This window comes from Athene noctua, chromosome 7 (genome assembly GCF_965140245.1).
Source record: "Athene noctua chromosome 7, bAthNoc1.hap1.1, whole genome shotgun sequence".
NCBI lineage: Eukaryota > Metazoa > Chordata > Aves > Strigiformes > Strigidae > Athene > Athene noctua.
Window position 1 is genome coordinate 45,426,311 of NC_134043.1, and position 17,986 is coordinate 45,444,296.

The 17,986-nt window shown below is 47.3% G+C and overlaps 2 protein-coding genes across 2 annotated transcripts; both read left to right on the forward strand.

Annotated features, from left to right (window-relative positions):
- The first annotated feature begins 987 nt into the window (after positions 1-987).
- LOC141962691 (dual specificity protein kinase CLK1-like) lies at positions 988-6,643 on the forward strand. Its single transcript, XM_074911059.1, has 11 exons — positions 988-1,050; positions 1,729-1,819; positions 2,231-2,297; positions 3,894-4,010; positions 4,146-4,312; positions 4,392-4,486; positions 4,573-4,702; positions 4,851-4,933; positions 5,489-5,568; positions 5,791-5,881; positions 5,977-6,643. The coding sequence occupies exons 1-11, from the start codon at positions 988-990 to the stop codon at positions 6,184-6,186; spliced, it is 1,194 nt and encodes a 397-aa protein (XP_074767160.1). The 3' UTR covers positions 6,187-6,643.
- A 2,977-nt stretch (positions 6,644-9,620) lies between these two features.
- On the forward strand, positions 9,621-14,585 carry LOC141962693 (peptidyl-prolyl cis-trans isomerase-like 3). The gene is made up of 6 exons (XM_074911062.1): positions 9,621-9,722; positions 10,385-10,459; positions 11,245-11,338; positions 11,989-12,056; positions 12,510-12,628; positions 14,261-14,585. The coding sequence occupies exons 1-6, from the start codon at positions 9,621-9,623 to the stop codon at positions 14,385-14,387; spliced, it is 585 nt and encodes a 194-aa protein (XP_074767163.1). The 3' UTR covers positions 14,388-14,585.
- The last annotated feature ends 3,401 nt before the right edge of the window (positions 14,586-17,986 follow it).

Genomic DNA, 17,986 nt, shown 5'->3' on the forward strand with positions numbered 1-17,986 from the left:
AGTGGTTGTCAGTCCTTGAGACAAATGGTTACAGTCTGTGTTTGGTCTGTCCCTATGGCTGCAAGGTCTGTTACAAGAAGGATTGCGGTGCTTAGGAATAGCACTATTGATTGTAGTAATTATTAAAATAGCATATAGTTGTATGATGACAAATATTAGTGAATTTATGCTTGTGCAGCCTGCACAAAAAGAAAAAAGGGGCAATTGTTGGAGAACGGCTTGCAGAGAGCAAGGCCATGGGTCTCTGCAGGAGCTGGTCACAGCCGCCTGAGGTAAAGAGAGGAAAAAACCCCGGGTACAGTTATGCCTAACAAAGGACTGTTATGTTAACAAAGAGAGAAACTGAGGTACACAATGGCCTTGATGGTAAAAACCACCTGGGGAAACAAAGGCAGGCCAGAAGAGGGACGATGCTGTGACAGATCTGAAATGCCACAAGGGGCCGGGACATTATAATGTAGCCTGTTACATGTGTCCAATAGATCTGTGAGGAGTAGGCATGGTTATTGTAGAGGCTTGTATAAGGGGTGATGTCTTTCAATAAAGCTGAAGCTTGCTCAGTCCTTCACGTTGAATCGGCTGCTTGCTTCCTCCGCCCGCCGCACAGGGACACCACGCAATTTGCTCTTTGGAGGATACATTAACTTTAGCCCCTTTTTTACCCCAAGCTGTACATTGAGGGCGATCCTATGGGACAGGATTGCGTCCTAGCGTTTAAAACACATCTGTTTTCCCTCTCGGAAAGGCTGACGGCCTTAGGGGCCCCCTCGCCGCCGGGCACCCCCCGCAGAGGTTCCGACGCGGCAGCGGCTCGGCCCAGCAGCTCGCCGGGGCCTGCGGGGCGTCGCGAGGCCTTCGCCCGCGTCGCGACGCCCGGGCGTGCCTCTGTGACGCGTCGCCGCGCTCCGGGCGGGCTCCTAGCAACGCCTTTTGGCGGCGGGCCGCGGGCCGCCAGTCGCGGCGCCGAGCCCGGCCGCGGCAGCAGCGATGGAGCGCCGGAGCGAGCGCCGGGTGCCGGAGAGCGCGGCGGGGCCCTCCCGAGCCGCGGAGGTGGGGCGGCAGGAGGGGCGGCGCGTGCTCACTGCGGCCCCGGCGGCCGGCAGCGGAGGGGCGGCGCCGGGGGCGGGCGGGCGGGGCGGGGCCGGGAGGCCGGCTGCTGCTGTCGGCGGGGCGAGGGCGGCCGGCCGGCGGCCCGGCCCTCGTCCCTTGCCGGGCCGTGCCCACGGGCGCGGGCAGGTCGGGTGGCCGGGGCGCCCCTGCGCGCCCCGCTCCGTGCAGCCGGCGCGTTCTGTGCCCGAGCCTTGTTCCGTGGGCGGCTTAGTTTGGCCGCACGGCTGGGTTTTTTTGTTTGCTTGGGGGTTTTTAGAGAGATTAGATAGGGAAGTATTAAATCGTTCACTTCCAAAAACAATACGGTCACTGAAATCCTCAAGTAAGATTCAGTGAACCCATCTTTTAAAAGAAAAACAACCGTGTTGTAATTTTTTGCTGCCTTGCCGCTCTGCGTATCTCACCTGAAAACCTGTTCCTTGCCACGTTTTCCTCCTGCAACATAAAGCCTGTGCCCTGTGAATTTCCAGGGACTGAATTTGAAATTGCGCCTGCCAACTGACTGTGGCCTGGCGTGTATCTGAATGCCCGAATATCTCCCCGCTGAATGAATTTTGTTTTCGGACCTGAATTCACTCGGGTTTATTGATCGGCTGGACAATCTTGTTGCCGTTCCAGAAGAGTCCTCGAAGGAAAAGATCAAGGAGTGTAGAGGAGGATGAGGAGGGTCACCTGATCTGTCGGAGCGGAGACGTACTAAGCGGAAGATGTATAGAACATTCTTCAAAATTTATTAACTTTTCAGATAGATAAGTTCTTTTAGCGTAAGATGTGAGGGGCTTTGCAAGGCTTTTCTTTCTGTGTCTGGGGGTGGGAATTGTTTTTCTTTTCTGTAGAAATCAAATATATTTATTTTTTCTTTTTCCCTTTCCCTCCCCCCCCACCCCCCCCATAGTAAATGAAGTTAATGAACGTGGTAGAATGGGATCCCTGTAAATGTGCCTCGAGAGCTGTCCAATAACAGCTCTCAAACTAGGTATTTACAATTTAAAGCAGCACGGTCTAGAATAGCTTCGGGGATAGTACTTAGTGTTTTTGTGGGTTTTATTTTTGTTTGCTTGTGTTTTTTTAATAGCCGAGTAACTTGCAACTTTTGTGACTGAGGTTTTTTTCTTTATAGATGAGGTTATGGCTAGTTTGGGTGAAGGCACTTTTGGAAGAGTAGTGGAATGCATTGATCGCAGAGCGTAAGTCTTGACTTAAATACGGGTGATTTTTCTTACTGATGCTGTCACCGAGCGGGTCCTGAAGTGGGCGCCTTCGGATTGTGTCAGGTTTTACCTTTACTTCCTCATCTGCTGCTCTGTGTGTTTCTGAAAGGCTGCCGCGGTTCCCAAACCGGGGTTGCTGCTCGTACAGCACCGGGAGGTGAGGGGTGTGCAGGACTGTGGTGGGCGAGGCGATGGGTGTGTCCTCTGCAGGTGCCCCCTGTTACCAAAAACTCGGAATAAAGAATTTATCGACACCAACAGCAGATAAGCAGACACTTCTTTATTGACGGCCGAGTGCGCAGGGGAGTCGTCTCACCGAGAGCGCACACCAAGCATCAGAATGATGCATCTTACGTAGAACTTACTCATACACATTCGTTAAGTATTTACGCATAAACATATAATTTCTTGGAAACCATCCACATATTCTTCTCCTGTTTCTGATTATGTGCAGTGAAAGCTAGAAATGTCTAGAAATGGGTCTGGGGTGTAATACAGGTGGGTGGCCGCGATCTCCCCCCGCCGGAATTAGCTTCTGCTTAAGTTCACGGTTTCTTGGCCGGTACTCGCAAGCTGTTACAGTTGGTTTTCCTCGGTTCCCATCAATCCTAGACCCTGACAGCTACATGCATTCTTCTAGTTCTATGTATGCATTATAAATCAGGTTATAAATCAACCTGTGTTTGTTACCCAGGTTCCAAACGCTCCTACTGGTTAATTTTGACCAGTCACTCTGGCCTTGGTGCGGGGCCGCACAGGGATTTTAGAGTAGCGTTCGGTTGCTGGTACAAAGTGCAATAAATGTGAACAAATAATTTCTACTAAAATACCCCTTAATTCTATGTTCATATTAAATTAAACATAATTTAATTTCAGTTGATAGCAAATTCAGTAACACCCCCAGCCTGGTAGAGGTCGGGGGCTGTGGTGGGGAGGGGCCTAGAGAATGTGGGGCGAAGCTGCACCCCCCCAGGCGGCACGCCTGGGGCCTGGACCACCCCAGGCCTGTATAATGAGTAAGCTCTCGGACGTCATGTTGCTCACCTTCAGGGATCATCTGTGACGATGCAGGGCCATTGGGTTCCAGCAGTGAGCACCTTACAGGTCACAGATGGATTTTGTGCTCGATGGCGGTTTTGCTCTGTGCAAGATAGCATGAAACTGGATTGTCTCTCTCGTCGCTCTAGAAGGCATCTGACACCTCAGTTACATTTGCACTACTGAAATGACTGAAGGTGGCCTGTCATTTTTGACTGATGGTCAGGTTAGGCCATGGGATGTGGAAGCTCCTCCAGGATTAGCCCGGCGTACATAAACACAAAGGGGAGGTGAACGGGGCCTTTAAGAATAGTACTGATATATAAGGTATGGAGTGTGTTTTCAAAATTTAAAGATTTAGTCGGTTTTGTGCAGTGATGAACCTTGATTCTATTCAGTCTGTATGTACTTAAAAAAACCCCTTTTCTGATGAGGTTGCCATTCTCATCAACAATGTATATGGTGACAATTACTGAATAGTCTTGGTTAAAACCGCTCCTCGTTCTAATCGCTGTTAAAACCTTGTCTTTTCAGGGCAGACAGACATGTAGCTGTGAAAATAGTAAAAAATGCTCCTGGGTACTCCGAAGCAGCTTATGGAGAAGTGCACGTGCTACAACACTTAAAAACGCTGGATCCCAACAATACACAGTGAGTAGACAAGGGCGGCTGTACTTTGTTTTGGCTTTTAAGATTTCTGTGACATCGCTTTCTGGGCCGTATGCCGTATGTATCTCAGCGTTCTACCACTTCTGTTGCAATTGATGGATTTTCCTGCTCTTGCAGCCACTGCGTCCAGATGTTGGAATGGTTTGAGTACCAAGGGCATGTCTGCATGGTTTTTGAGCTGCTGGGGCTCAGCACCTTTGACTTCATTAGAGGGAATTGCTTCTTGCCATTTTCGCTGGAGCACATCAGACAGATGGCTTATCAGATCTGCAGATCTGTGAACTGTAAGTATGTTTCTTTTTTTTTGCTTTATTTGTTAGATTTTCTTTACAGAATTTGCTAACTGTGTGTGTTACCTTGCAGTTTTGCACCTGAACAAGCTGACACATACAGATCTGAAGCCAGGAAATATTTTACTTGTGAATTCAGACTACACAGAAGAATATAACCCCGAACTGGTAAGTTGCTGTCCTCTTCCCTACCTCCCCCTCGGCTCCGGTCTGGGTTTACTTGGTCACTTGCACCCCCTTGTGTGTCATTTCAGGAATGCGAAGAACGGAGACTAAAAAATACGGACGTCAAAGTTGCGGACTTCGGGAACGCAATGTATGATTTCGATTATCACAGCCCTTTGGTGTCTACAAGACCTTACAGAGCTCCTGAAGTGATCCTAGGTCAGTAGACATCTGTTCGGCTGCTCTTGAGCGTAGGACTTTCTGCCTGCTACGGAACTGCCACAGCTGTGTCGCCTGTCTCGAGCGCTCGAGCTGTGGAAGTGTTTGCAGTCTGATACACACGTGAACCTTCTGCATCTTTTCACAGCGCTGGGGTGGTCACAGCCATGCGATGTTTGGAGCATAGGATGTATCCTCATAGGATACTACCTTGGATACGCGGTATTTCAGGTAGGTAGCTGTGAAACTCCAAAGGATGCAGCGTGTATAATGCTCCTCAGCTTGGTGAAAATATGCTCCAGGGAGGTGGGGACTAAGGGGAAAGGTCTGTGCCAGAAATGAAGCTGCATTTCTCTGGAATGCCAACTTGAAGAGAACAGAAGCTGCAGGCACAAAGGAACGAACTTCCTCAGCAGAAGAGTGCTCCAAGTTGCTTCCAGTAAACATTGTGGCAGCAGCTTGATGGGAAGGATCACCCTGTGAACATTGGTAACACACAAGCCACACCAGTAACAGATGAGCTTCCTCTATCACCAAATATGCAGCAAATACCTGCATTCTGTCATCTTGACAGTATTGCTGAAACTTATCAACAAAGAAGAGAAAGGATAAGGCAGGGAAAAGAAACTTCAGTGCACTGTAACTTCCTTCAGGGAACAGATGACTAGAGCCTCTCTTTTTTCCTTAATCTGAAATGAGTTGCAGGGTACAGTCAAGAATGAAGTGTGGTTCTTGATAACTTCCTCTTAAGGACACACAAAAATGTCTCTCTCGCCTTCCTTCCAGACCAATGACGACAGAGAACACCTGGCCATGATGGAGCGAGTACTGGGGCCTTTGCCAAGGCACATGATAGAGAAAAGCAGGTAATTACATTTTCTGTGCCTGGACCGCTATAGTTTAAATATTTTCAGATTTGGCTTAACAGCACGTTTTTTAAGAAGTTTAATAAACTCGGATGCACCTTTGGCTGTACTTAACAAGCTGGCCACCTTTGTGGAACAGTCCCAGATCAGTTCCCAAGAACAAACGTGCTGATAAACTTCTAGCGAATCTTTGAATAACAAGCCCTGGTCTGTTTGTTTAAGGAAACACGAATATTTCCATCATGGCCGGCTGGACTGGGATGAACACAGTTCTGCTGGAAGATATGTCTCCAGTTGGTGTAATCCCCTAAAGGTAAGATGGCAGAGGGAAAAGGCGCTTGCGGAGAGCAGCTTTAAGTACAATTCCAATATTAAAACCCCCCATGTCGTGTTGTTGTCTTCCTGAAGGAATTCATGACCTGCCACAATTCGGACCACAGGAACCTCTTCGACCTCATTGAGAAGATGTTGGAGTTTGACCCAGCCGAGCGCATTACTCTGGAGGAAGCACTGAAACATCCTTTCTTCTTGCCCTTGAAGCGGCAGAAAAGGAAGCTGCCTCCTGTAGCTGAGAAGGCTGATGCAGATGTTACACCAAAGAGACAAAAAAAATATTAATTCATAAACGTACAGGTTATTCATAAACGTACAGTTTTCCTGTTTTCTAGTGACTATTTTTATAAAGATCATGAAACAGCAACATAGTCTTTTACCTGTGAGATAGAGGTCAGCTTCCACTCCCTTCAGGATGCTGCTCCCAGACCCAGCACAGAGAGCAGCTTCGTCACTGGGGATGCTGCAGGACACAAGGGGCCACAGTTAAAGTCCTTTTCCTCTGTTCAGGCCTCACGTCAGTATTGCTATCGTTTCACAGTAACTACCACCTCCATTTTAGGGCCAATGAAAATTTGTTGGAGGAAGACACACATCTGTCAGCCTGAAAGAGTCATTGGGTTGATAAGGGTTTTTAACAAGGTTTTATAAGATTGCTGTTTTATAAGGCTGGATAACACTGATTTAGCGCATATCCTAAAGAGGTGCAACACAAAGATGCAAATATTGCACTTGAATCCATTCTCCCTGACCAGAAGTGATGACTGTTGTCTCTATTAGGCACAATACGGGATAAAAGTCCTTTGCAAACAGTGAGACTTGCACTTTATAAATTAAGGGTGGCGATTTAGAGTCAGTGGTCTAAACTTTGCAATCAATGCTGCACCCGTTCCAACTACATCCAGTACCACAGTCATGCATCTGAAAATGTCCCCTAGTGTTCGTACCTGGTGTTCCTCTCCAAGACAAATTCCCTAAAATACATTTAGGGTACTTAGAAGAATCATACTGGGGGGAAAAAAAGGGAAAAAAAAAAAAAAAGTCCTCAAATCATACTTGTAAAAGCTGGAAGAAAGGAAAATGAGGGAAGGTCCCCGCATAAAATGGCATATAACAACGAACCATTTAACGTTTTTTAAACGGAATCTCACCAAGTCCCTTTGTGAGCCAGTTATTGACTCCATGAGGTATGGCATCATACGCCGTATGCGGAGAGTAAATTCCAATCCTGTGCTCCAGGGCTCGGACCACCAGCCGTTCCTTCCAGGTCTTCCACGTTACTCGCTTGAGCGGTGTGAATACGGGAGGGTGGTAAGAAAGAATAAGGTCTGCCGCCTTGTGCACCGCCTCTTCCATCACCTCCTCGGTGAGATCGTTAGTGAGGAGGAGAGTGTTCACAGCGTGGGGAGGGCTTGGTTCCACCAGCAGCCCCACATTGTCCCAGCTTTCAGCCAGAGAGGGGGATGCAAAGTCACCGAGGGCAGAAACGAGCTCCCCGAGGTTCATGAGGGAGCGCGAGGGCAGGAGGCCCAAAGCGCGGAGGCAGCGGAGAGGCCGGCGAACCAGCTGAGTGCCGGGCAGCAGCATGCAGCTATCTGTAGAGGGGGCGAAACCACGCAGGAATAAGCCCTGGGAATTCGCTGGCTGGCAGAGCAGAGGGAAGAGTATTGCAGCGGCGAATGCCGCCCCGCTGACAGAGGGCAGCGCGGCCCGGCCTCCCCCCAGCAGGCGCTGCCGTCGGAGGCGCGCCGGCCGCGGGCTCTCCCTCCTGCCTCCGGGGCGCTCCCGGCGAAGCACCGAAACCGGCCCTTTAGAATCGTGCCAGAAACGTACGGAACTTGCCCCTCACCCATCCGCGCACGCTGCAACCGACCCGCGGGATCTAACCGGAGAAGCGTTTGCCTCTCGCGGGGGGGGAGGCGGGGGCCGGGGAAGCAGGCAGGACCGGGGCAGGCAGCCTCGAAGCGCCGCCGCGGGACCCCACGCTTACCTCACGCCGGATCGCAGCCGGAGCTGCAGAGCGGAACCTGCGCTCGGCCCGGCCCCGCCGCTTCCGCCGCGCTAGGGGGGCGGCCGCGGCCTCTTCGCCGCGCCGGGCCGGGCCGGCTCTGAGCCGCGGCGTGGGCAGCCCGGCCCCTTCCTGCCCGCCCGAGGGGAGCCGGAGAGCCGTTTCCCGGCGGCCGGCGCCGGGCCCGCGTCCAGCCTCGGCAGGTTTGTGCGAGGCCTCCGTGGGGCCAGGCGAGGGGGAGGGCGCCGGGGCGGCGCGGGAAGGCCGAGCTGGCGGCCGCGGGGATGGCGGGCGTCCTGGGTGGGTCGCTCGCCGGTGGAGGAGCCGGGCCGCGCCCTGCAGCAGCGGGGCGAGCGAGCGGAGCCGGCGTGCCGTGCGCGTAGGCCGTCGGAGCAAGTACCTCGCATCGGCAGGAAAGGAGCGGTAGCTCCGAGCCATCGCTGGTCAGGTGGGAGCCGAGGGCCGCTGGGTTGCGGGGAGCGCGCTCGTCCCTTGGGAGGCTTAACTGGCGGGTGCACAGCGCCGCGGTGCTCGTCCTGGCGGCCCGGTGCTCGTCCTGGCGGCCCGGTGCTCGTCCTGGCGGCCCGCCACCCTGGCAGGCAGTAGCCGGGGTGAGGGGCCGGGCCGCGGCGGGCGGGTCCGCCGGCGCCTGCCTGAGGCCTCGCCGAACCTGGGGGCTGCCCAGGGAGGGCAGCACACGCCGAACAGAGTGGCCTCTAAAGCTCTTGATTTCCACAGAACTGCGGTTTATCGTCATCCTTCCAAAGGCTGTTTTTTAAACTACTACTACGATAAAGGCAGTCTGATCCGGTGCTCGAACGCAGGTAGCTGTCTGTTGCAGATACTGGCAGCTGTCAGAAGGTGGCTCCGAATCACACCTCCCTTTAGGAACTGGCATGTGGCTTTTCTCTGTTAATTTCGGTCATTTATAAAAAAATACTCTTTGGAAAAGCTGAGATTGCTTCGTATAGACCTTCATCCTAGGAAAGGGTTTTTTGCCCCCACCCCTCTTTCTACGTTATTTTGTTCTGCTCCTTTCTAGTTCTTTACATGCTGCATAGTTACAAGTAAATTGCAATAAAATGTTTATCCACAGAGTCGCTTGAATGGCACTGTAAAACTGTGTGCTTTAAAAGCATAGGACCACACAAATATTTCAGAATCAAAAAGAACTGTGGACTGTTAGGAAAAAGCCCAACGGGTTTCATATGTTCATATGTTTTCTTTGCAGAAAATTGCTGTAGACGATCTACCTCAGCTTTTGAATAAGCAGACATGGTGAGAACAATAGCCCTTTCTATATATTTTAATTCTTCCTGAAATGGTCATCTAGTGGAAAGTGAATATCTGCTCTGCATCTCAAAGGAATACGCATTTTATTCTGCTGTGAAGAACTGGTAATGAAAAGTTTAGGTTTTCATTTCAGACTTCTAACGAGATATTGTAGAAAGGAAAATAGGACAGGTTACATTGGTCTAAAATATAATTAGACCTTCAGTTCTCAGAGCCTAAATTTTAATCCTACTTTGGCCAATATTTGGTAATCCAGTTTGGTTTCTTTTACCATGGAAGCATTGTTCAGGTCGCAAACACACAGTCCTGCTTGAGTGTATGTAACCTACACTTGCAGGCATTTACAGTTTTTGCAAATCAGGAAACGAAGGTAAGACCGTGTGTCTTAAACTGTCCATACACCTCTTAGAGCATCTTCATGGACATTGTAGACTACTATCTTCACTTCTTCACTCGTATACTTCTGGGAAAGTATGCCAGTATCGGCATGATGCTGATTTTTCTTGTACGCTTCTCCCGAGTATAAACCCACAGTATCTTTTTTTTTTTTTGCATAGTTTAGCACTTTCCATAGGAGTACTGTGATATATTTGGCCTATAGAGATATATTTGCTTAGGTGGATGGGTAGCTGCCATTTTAAATTTTGTGAAGGTTATTTATAAATTCTTAAGAAAAGTGTGTCATTGTGCAGATTTGCTTGTTTGTGAAGGCAGATTTTATGTGGTGCCATTCAGAACTAGCCTTATCACTCAAAAGGCTTCTGGCAACTAACACACATCAGTTGTTCCTCTGACTGTAAAGCAGTGAGGTGTGTGTGCCACACTATCACCTGAAATGGAGAAAACCTCGATTCGTCAACTTTGCAATGCAGTGACTGTGCAGGTGCAGTTTGCAAATGATTAATGTATCTCTGGAGTGTAACAGCGTGAAACAGAGCTGCTGCATTCCTGTGCTGAACTTGATGTGTCCTGAAACTAAATGAGACCAAGTGCTTTCTGGTCATTTCACTGGAAACGAGGAAGAGGAAGGTTTCTGACAGTAGCCTTGCCTGTGGCCAAATAGCGGAACAGTGTTTATATGCATGTAACGTTTGCGTATGTTCTTGGTGGTGCTAGGACATCAAACTGAGTCTGTTAGTATTTCGTTGCTGATTTCATTATTATTTTCTGCCTCTTGCCCAGGCTGTCACGCTGCATACTGACGTAGGCGATATTAAAATTGAACTGTTCTGTGAGCGGACACCAAAGACCTGCGAAGTAAGTCAAGTAACAGAAGCGGGATTGCCTAGTGTCAGAACAAAGCAGTAGAAATAGTGAAGACTGTAGAGGAGGTGAAGTGGCTTTTGCAATTCATCTTTTCACGTAACAGAATACTAATATTTTAAGCCGGTACAGTGCCTATGCCACTTGTGGAAATCGTGCACTGTGTCATACTGCCTAGAGCTTTGCTGCCCGTTTCTCACCAGATGAAGTTTAGCCAAGGGCCACTTCTCTTCAAGTTCCAGCATCTCCCAAAGTGCCCTTTGCCCTTATGGGGAAATACGGCACATGGCCTGGGATTCCCCAATTTCCCTGGGTTTGCTCACACTTGCAGAGATTTGGTTTTAAGAGAGTGACAATCACTCCCAGTTTGTCAGAGGCCCCAGGTTTTCCTTTCTGCAATAAACTTAAGCTTAAATTCAAATAATTGACCTTTTAACTAATAAAACTGAGGCATGAAGTTGTTGATTACAAAATTGACATTTACAAAATGTTGAATGAGAGTGATGCTTCTGAGCATGTCTTAGGCTTCTTGTTTGCTCCTCAAGTCAGACAGCCTTGTGCTGTAAGCTTTATTTAAAATCCTTTGTATCTGTGACACTGTCAAAGGGGCACATTAACTATAATTTGCTTATGACTGTTCTGTGGCAATTGGAATTCAGGTGGTCACCACGCAAAGCAGAGGCAAAAGGGTTAGACTTGGTCTTGCCAGTGCTGTCATTTTAGTGAGAGGATATTTGTTTCTGAATTGTTTGTTAATGTGGTTTGTTTCACTTCCTTAGAATTTCCTGGCTCTTTGTGCTAGTAACTACTACAATGGATGCATATTTCACCGGAATATAAAGGGCTTCATGGTTCAGACAGGAGATCCATTAGGTAAATTCTTCTGTTCGGGTCTCTCTATAGGAAAATAAAATATAAATAAAAGGAAATGATAAGTATGAAAGTTTAAAACCAAAATGTAAACAAAGTAAAAGTAAAATATAAGAATTATTGTTTTGTTGACAGAGGGTTTTATGGGGAGATTAGCTTTCTGTGATGAGTTTACAGAGGAGCAGCCATTACCCTAGTTCTAAATAAACATGCAGTAGTAAAGCATTCTACAGACTTTTCCAGCTGTTTCCACTAAATATGATGGTTCTGCTGGCTCACCAGAGGTGGAACGGGTAGCAGTTGCTATTGTGGTTTCTCTGATTTCTGCCTGAAAGGCTACACTGCCTTTAAAGCATTTGGGGGAAATGTCCCAGACAGCGTCAACTGTTTGGGGGAAAATCCGATTCAACTTCGGGTTTGTACTCATACTGAATTTAATTTGAGGATATGTCAGTGCCTTGTTCTGCTACTTAATAGATGTCCCTTATTTAGAGTTATGTCTCTGCTGAGTAACAAGACACGAGCACCTGATCCCTGCCTCAAATGAATTACAGGCTATCTGTGGTCTTTGTTGTAAAATGTTATAACAGTACATTATTTCTAGAATTTTCAGTCTGAAAATCCAGTAGTGTATTGTGGTGCTTCTTTGTCAGGCACTGGGAAAGGAGGTAACAGCATCTGGGGCAAGAAGTTTGAAGACGAATTCAGCGAATACCTGAAGGTATTTCTGTGCTCGCAATATGCGGTTATTTTCATACGGATTTTCCTTACGGATTGGAGAACACTCAGCATTGTGTTGTACTGTATTAAATACCTTTCTATTAACTGTGAAGCAAAGTCTAATCCTGCAATAAAGGGATAGAAAGCTTCTTGTTAGAAGGGGAACAGGCATTTCTGTACTTGGCAAGTTAAGTTTGAGGGTTTTCGTCACCAAGAACAGAAGTAGAAAGAATTTGTAAGTGCTTTTCATGTTCTGAAGGGAAAGAAGTAATTTTTCATTGTAAGGGCAATTTTGAGGAGCTAATTATGGACTGTGTTGGAATATATTTGCAGTCGAGATTTTTTTCCTGATAATGGTATTGAAGCAGAGTACTAGGTCACAGAGCACTTCGTGCAGGCTAAAGCCCTGCTTCTACACATGTGTATCCATGTTGAGGTTTTTCCCTTCTTTCAGCACAGTGTCCGTGGGGTAGTTTCAATGGCAAACAATGGCCCAAATACCAATGGATCACAGTTCTTCATCACTTACGGCAAGCAACCGCACCTAGACATGAAGTACACTGTGTTTGGAAAGTAAGTGATCCGACTGCAAGCCACCATACCATAGCGTGTGGAGGATCTGAATATTTCAGGGCACATGCAATGCAAATTTAGAAGCTTCTGGTTCTAAACCTGTTTAAAATATTGGCTGTATATATGTAAATGTATGCTCTTGCACTGTCACCAGAATTAGTTGCTCGAAAATGCCACTCCCTTCTTCACTGCAGGGAATAAGGATATTAAAAATTACCTCAATAATGGACCATTCTTTTTCTTCTTCTCTGCCTCCACACCCCCCCCCCCCCCCTCAGTTATTCCAGCTTGCCTTTTCATCCATGGCCAAAGGGCTGCAGCCTGATTTTCAGCAAACTCCAGAACAACTGGATACATGGTTGTAGGGTTTACTGAGCAACAAGAATCTGATCTGGGACTGAATCTGGCAATGGGTGTGGTACTGATGATTGTACTTCTGTTTAGGTGGAACTGTCTGTTGGTCAGATAAAAATCACAGAGCTTGTTTAAGATGCATCATTATTTAAAACATTCTTAATAGACACTACTGATAATGGATCCTTAAAGCAAATGTTCGATTTTTGAGTCTTTCAGATTCTGCTTTTTCTATCTCAAAATCATGGTAGTCTTTTCTTTTGCTTGTTAAAAAGTCTCTACTGTACAAGTGAATCTGCTGAGAAAAAGTTGCCTTTATTAAATGGAGTAAAATATTCAAAGGAAACTATTGAAATGTGAAAATACAATTTTCTATCAAATGTATTGTTTATAGGCATCTAAATACAGGTGTTCCCTTCATTTCTGAGTTGTTTAGAAGTGTGATTGACAGTAGGTGTTTTAGACTTGTTAGAAAAGAGTAGAGGCTCTGACAGGGGAACTTTGCCAGGTTTTCTGTGGCAGGTTTAAGATACTCCAGCTGCAGTTGCAGAATCAGCAGGACAGCACATGCAGCCCCTGCTGGCCTGCAGTCCCGGCGTCCTAGATTCAAAGCGTTGATGAATGTGACTGAACTGAACTGTGAACAGCACAAGGTGTTTTCTGCCAAGTCCGTTACTGGGAAATAAACTATCAAGGTTTACCAGAGCTAGTTACTTAAACAAAAAAAATAAGAGGTTTATTACAACAATCTCTCTTGCCACTTCTTCAGCCTGACAGGAGATCCGAAAGCTTAAGCATGTTTGTACCACTAGATTTACACAGTTATTTATGATTCGGTCCAATCTTGTCTTTGAGTCAGAAGGTTAGAAATGATAGTTTCACATTTGGAAATGGATTTTCCGGCCATCGGATTTCCGTCATTCACAGTGAAGTTTTGGTATGGAGAGCAGCTTGCTGCTACTGAAACCTACGGTATGATTGGTCGGTCCTGCCTGCCAGGAAGTGCAGCCAGGGTCTTTATACAGCTACGGCTGGTGTAAACTATGATACTGTCAGGTCAGTGGGACTTGTTTGTGCTTTTCAGCAGAATCTGTCACGGGTGCTTAATATTTCCTTTCAAAATATATGCCATATATAATGTTTTGGCAGTCTTACTTGTACCATTTGCTTGCAAAGTCTTTGCCCTGTGATACTTCACTGTAAACTGCTTTGAGATATCTCAGCTGTGAAATCTAAATCATTATTAGGAGATTCCCAGCATTTCTGCTTTTCTTCCAGAGTTATTGATGGCTTGGAGACCCTGGATGAGCTGGAGAAGCTGCCTGTGAATGAGAAAACCTACCGACCTCTCAATGAGGTTCGCATTAAAGATGTGTCGGTTCATGCCAACCCTTTTGCTCTGTAGCCACAGAGTGCCTCGACGCATTCTTTAGAGACTGGTCAGATGGACTGCTGGATTATGGAGTTTGAAGTGCCATTAAAGAGGGTTACTTGAGCTGGATCGTACCTTTGTTCCTTTTGAATCCTTTGAATGCAGGATTTTCAGGAGTTGTGACATTGTTTGGGAGTTGTCACAGAAAAGTCTTGTGCTTTAGGAGTCAGTTTTTCCAGAGTATCTTCTAGTATTTTGATTTTTAAACATTGCTTTTAATACTTGTAAAACAAGACTTTTAAAAATACATTTTTTCCGCCCCCAATCTTTTGTTTTCTGCCTTATCTTTCTTAGCGATACTATGTTGAAACAATGTCCTTTTCTACGATTTCATACTCCCGGTTTTCTGAAACTTTCTCGTGTAAATTCTAACTTTACTGGTTTTTAGAAAACTGACTAAGATGTGCAATGTTTTCCCTTAGGCGAGAGCAGTGTCGTAGACGAAACCTTTCTCTCCTAGAGGATTAAAGACCGTGTTTAGAGGAGTGCTTGCTCTTGCGCTGCTGTGTGGGAATGGTAACCTCTTCAGCCTCCCCAGCAGGTAGATCGGAAACAATCGCTTCTGCCTCTGGCACAGCACTTCTGGTATGAAAGAGTGTTGGTGTCTTTACATAGCTGTTGACCAAAACTAGGTAGCGTTTGGTCTTACTTGACACCAAATGTTGTTGGACTCAAGAAAATCTGCAAGAAAGTAGAGAGGTATCTGAATATTGACTTGTCAAGAGGAAGCATAAAATACATGCATACTTATGCGTGTGTTTGGGTGCATGTATGTATATTGCTGATCCTATGCTCAAGTCACTTGGTATAGTAAGCATAAAATAACCTGACTTCAGCAGGGAAAAAAGAGTGATTTGTATGCATCAGAAAAGCAGTTCTCCACCTTGAGTATACTGGGAAAAGCAGAATGTTCTACTCTTCCGTGTTGTAGATTTCAAACATGTATTTTTGCATCAGTTTGTTTTCATAAAGCAGGAAAAAGTCAACTCATTTCCACGGAGACTCTATAATATGTAGAGGCGAGAGGGTATATTTCCAGTTCCAGCTGTGCATGAAAGACCTGGACAGGAGAGTACCCACAGTTCCTGCATCCAACTCCCACCATTCCCGCAGTCCTCTTGGGACTCAGCATCACTTCGCAAAGTTCGTTCTCATATATGTGCCTTGTAATCCTTGGGAGGTCCGGGTCCATCTGACCTGCAGTCTGTTTCAGACCAGTATTTCCTGTTCTGAGACTTCCCTCTCAAAATAAAGAGGAGAACTTACTGAAGAGGAAGGCAAAGGTATGCGGGATACAGATAACTGAGGCATTAATGAGTCAAGTTAATCAGTACCCTCTCTGGGACAAAGTTGCTATATTCTGTAGGAAGTGTTACTTAAAGCTCCTAGCCCATGCTGCAGACTTAATACATTTTACCCTAATAACTCAGTCAGGTAAAGGATTTAATTATTTTAGCTCTGTGCTCTTTGCCATATGACTGGTGGTAAGAGAAAGTAGACAGAAGCGTGCAACTGCACGTTTGACTGCCACGCTGACACTACCGCCACGCAGAAGGAAGGACAAACGGTAAACTTTCCGACAGTGCAAAGGAATCGGTAATTTAAAATGCTGACACCTAGCGCTCAACTGGAAACAATTTCTGGCCCATTTTTTCCCTATGCAAAAAGAAGTCTGTTATGTGAAATGTGTGAAACACAGGGATGTTGGAGAACGGCTTGCCGAGAGCAAGGCCGTGGTTCTCTGCAGGAGCTGGTCACAGCCACCTGAGGTAAACAGAGGAAAAAACCCCGGGTACAGTTATGCCTAACAAAGGACTGTTATGTTAACAAAGAGAGAAACTGAGGTACACAATGGCCTTGATGGTAAAAACAACCTTGAGAAAAAAAGGCGGGCCAGAAGAGGGAAGATGCTGTGACAGATCTGAAATGCCACAAGGGGCCGGGACATTATAATGTAGCCTGTTACATGTGTCCAATAGATCTGTGAGTAGTAGGCATGGTTATTGTAGAGCGCTTATATAAGGGGTGATTTCTTTCAATAAAGCTGAAGCTTGCTCTGTCCTTCACATTGAATCGGCTGCTTGCTTCCTCCGCCCGCCGCAAGTGGCGCGCCGAACAGGGTTACCCGAACCCTGCTTTTCCACCGAACGGAACCCGGGAAGCGGCGGAACGGATTTTCGGAGCAGGAAGGCGATAAGGTCGCTGCCTGGTGCAGTAGACGTGTGCCGTCCCCTGAAGCGCCGGGATTTGTAAGTCTGACATTGGAGCAGCGGATCCGCAATATTGCTTCAGGGGGTACTGCGAACCGAGGGGGCTACTGAGGAATCGGCCGCAGCCGTATAACCGGGAAAGGCCATAAGGAATTATATAATGAAGGCTGAATTTGGGGAAACCTAGGAAAAGCCAGCACTGGTCGTTAGCTACTGATCGGATATTCCTGAAGGTCGTCAAGCTGCGATACAGGAAAGGAATTAAAAGAAGTCTGCCCGGGCAGGAACAAGGAACAAGAGGTAGCCCTAAGACTTTTTGCTTTTTAGAAAAGCGGGGAGTAAGTCCGATAAAAAACTTAGCCACGCTGATTGGTCTGGGCAAGGCTAAGGGACACTTTAAAGAGCCAAATTTATTGTTTGAAGAAGCAGAATGGTGTGATAATCTTTTAGACCCTGATGCTGTAAATCCTGAAAAAGAATCTGAACTGTCTGGTCTGTGTCCTCCCTTAACTGAGAATGATCCGTAGGTAAAAGTGAGGCGAAAAAAAACCTTGGCGCAAGGGAATATGGACATGGCAAGAAAAATTCTTACTCCTGTAAGCTATGAGCAGAGTCGCCAGCCATGTTGGGAAAAACGGCATTTTTCTGTTATTCAAGATTTAGAGAGAAGCATTAATAAGGACGGGCTGCAAAAACTCAGACTACACCAGCTGTACTGGAGGCGATGGCTCAGGGATATCGACTGGCCCCATAAAAATTGGCTAACACTTTTAAGAAAAACCGTCATTCACGCCGGCACGGCACTCTACCTGGAAAACCGAGCGTGTAGATCTCGATGTTTAACATTCGGAGCTGGCGGCGGCGGCCCGGGGCCTCCCCGACCCCCCCGCGGAGCGGCCGCCTGCGGCTGAGCCCGGCACCGCGCTCTCGGCACCCCCCGCCAAAAGCGGCAGGGGGATGCGGCACAGGCTTAGTGTTCTTAACGGAGTCCTCGTATTGGTGATAGCTGTCACTCTCCGATGTGAGTGCTGAGTGTCAGGAGCTCCTCTGTGTGCCCGTGTGTGTGTGTGTGTGTGAGAGTGTGTGTGTGTGTGTGTGTGAGAGTGTGTGTGTGTGTTTGTGTGTGTGTGAGTGTGTGTGTGCCCGTGAGTGTGTGTGTGTGTGTGTGTGCCCGTGAGTGTGTGTGTGTGTGTGTGTGTGTGTGTGCTAGTGAGAGTGTGTGTGTGCCCGTGAGAGAGAGAGAGAGAGAGAGAGTATGTGTGCCCGTGTGTGAGTGTGTGTGTGAGTGAGTGTGTGCCCGTGTGTGTGTGTGCCCGTGTGTGTTTCTCCGGCCAGGGAAGCGGCCGGCCAGGAACTGCAGGG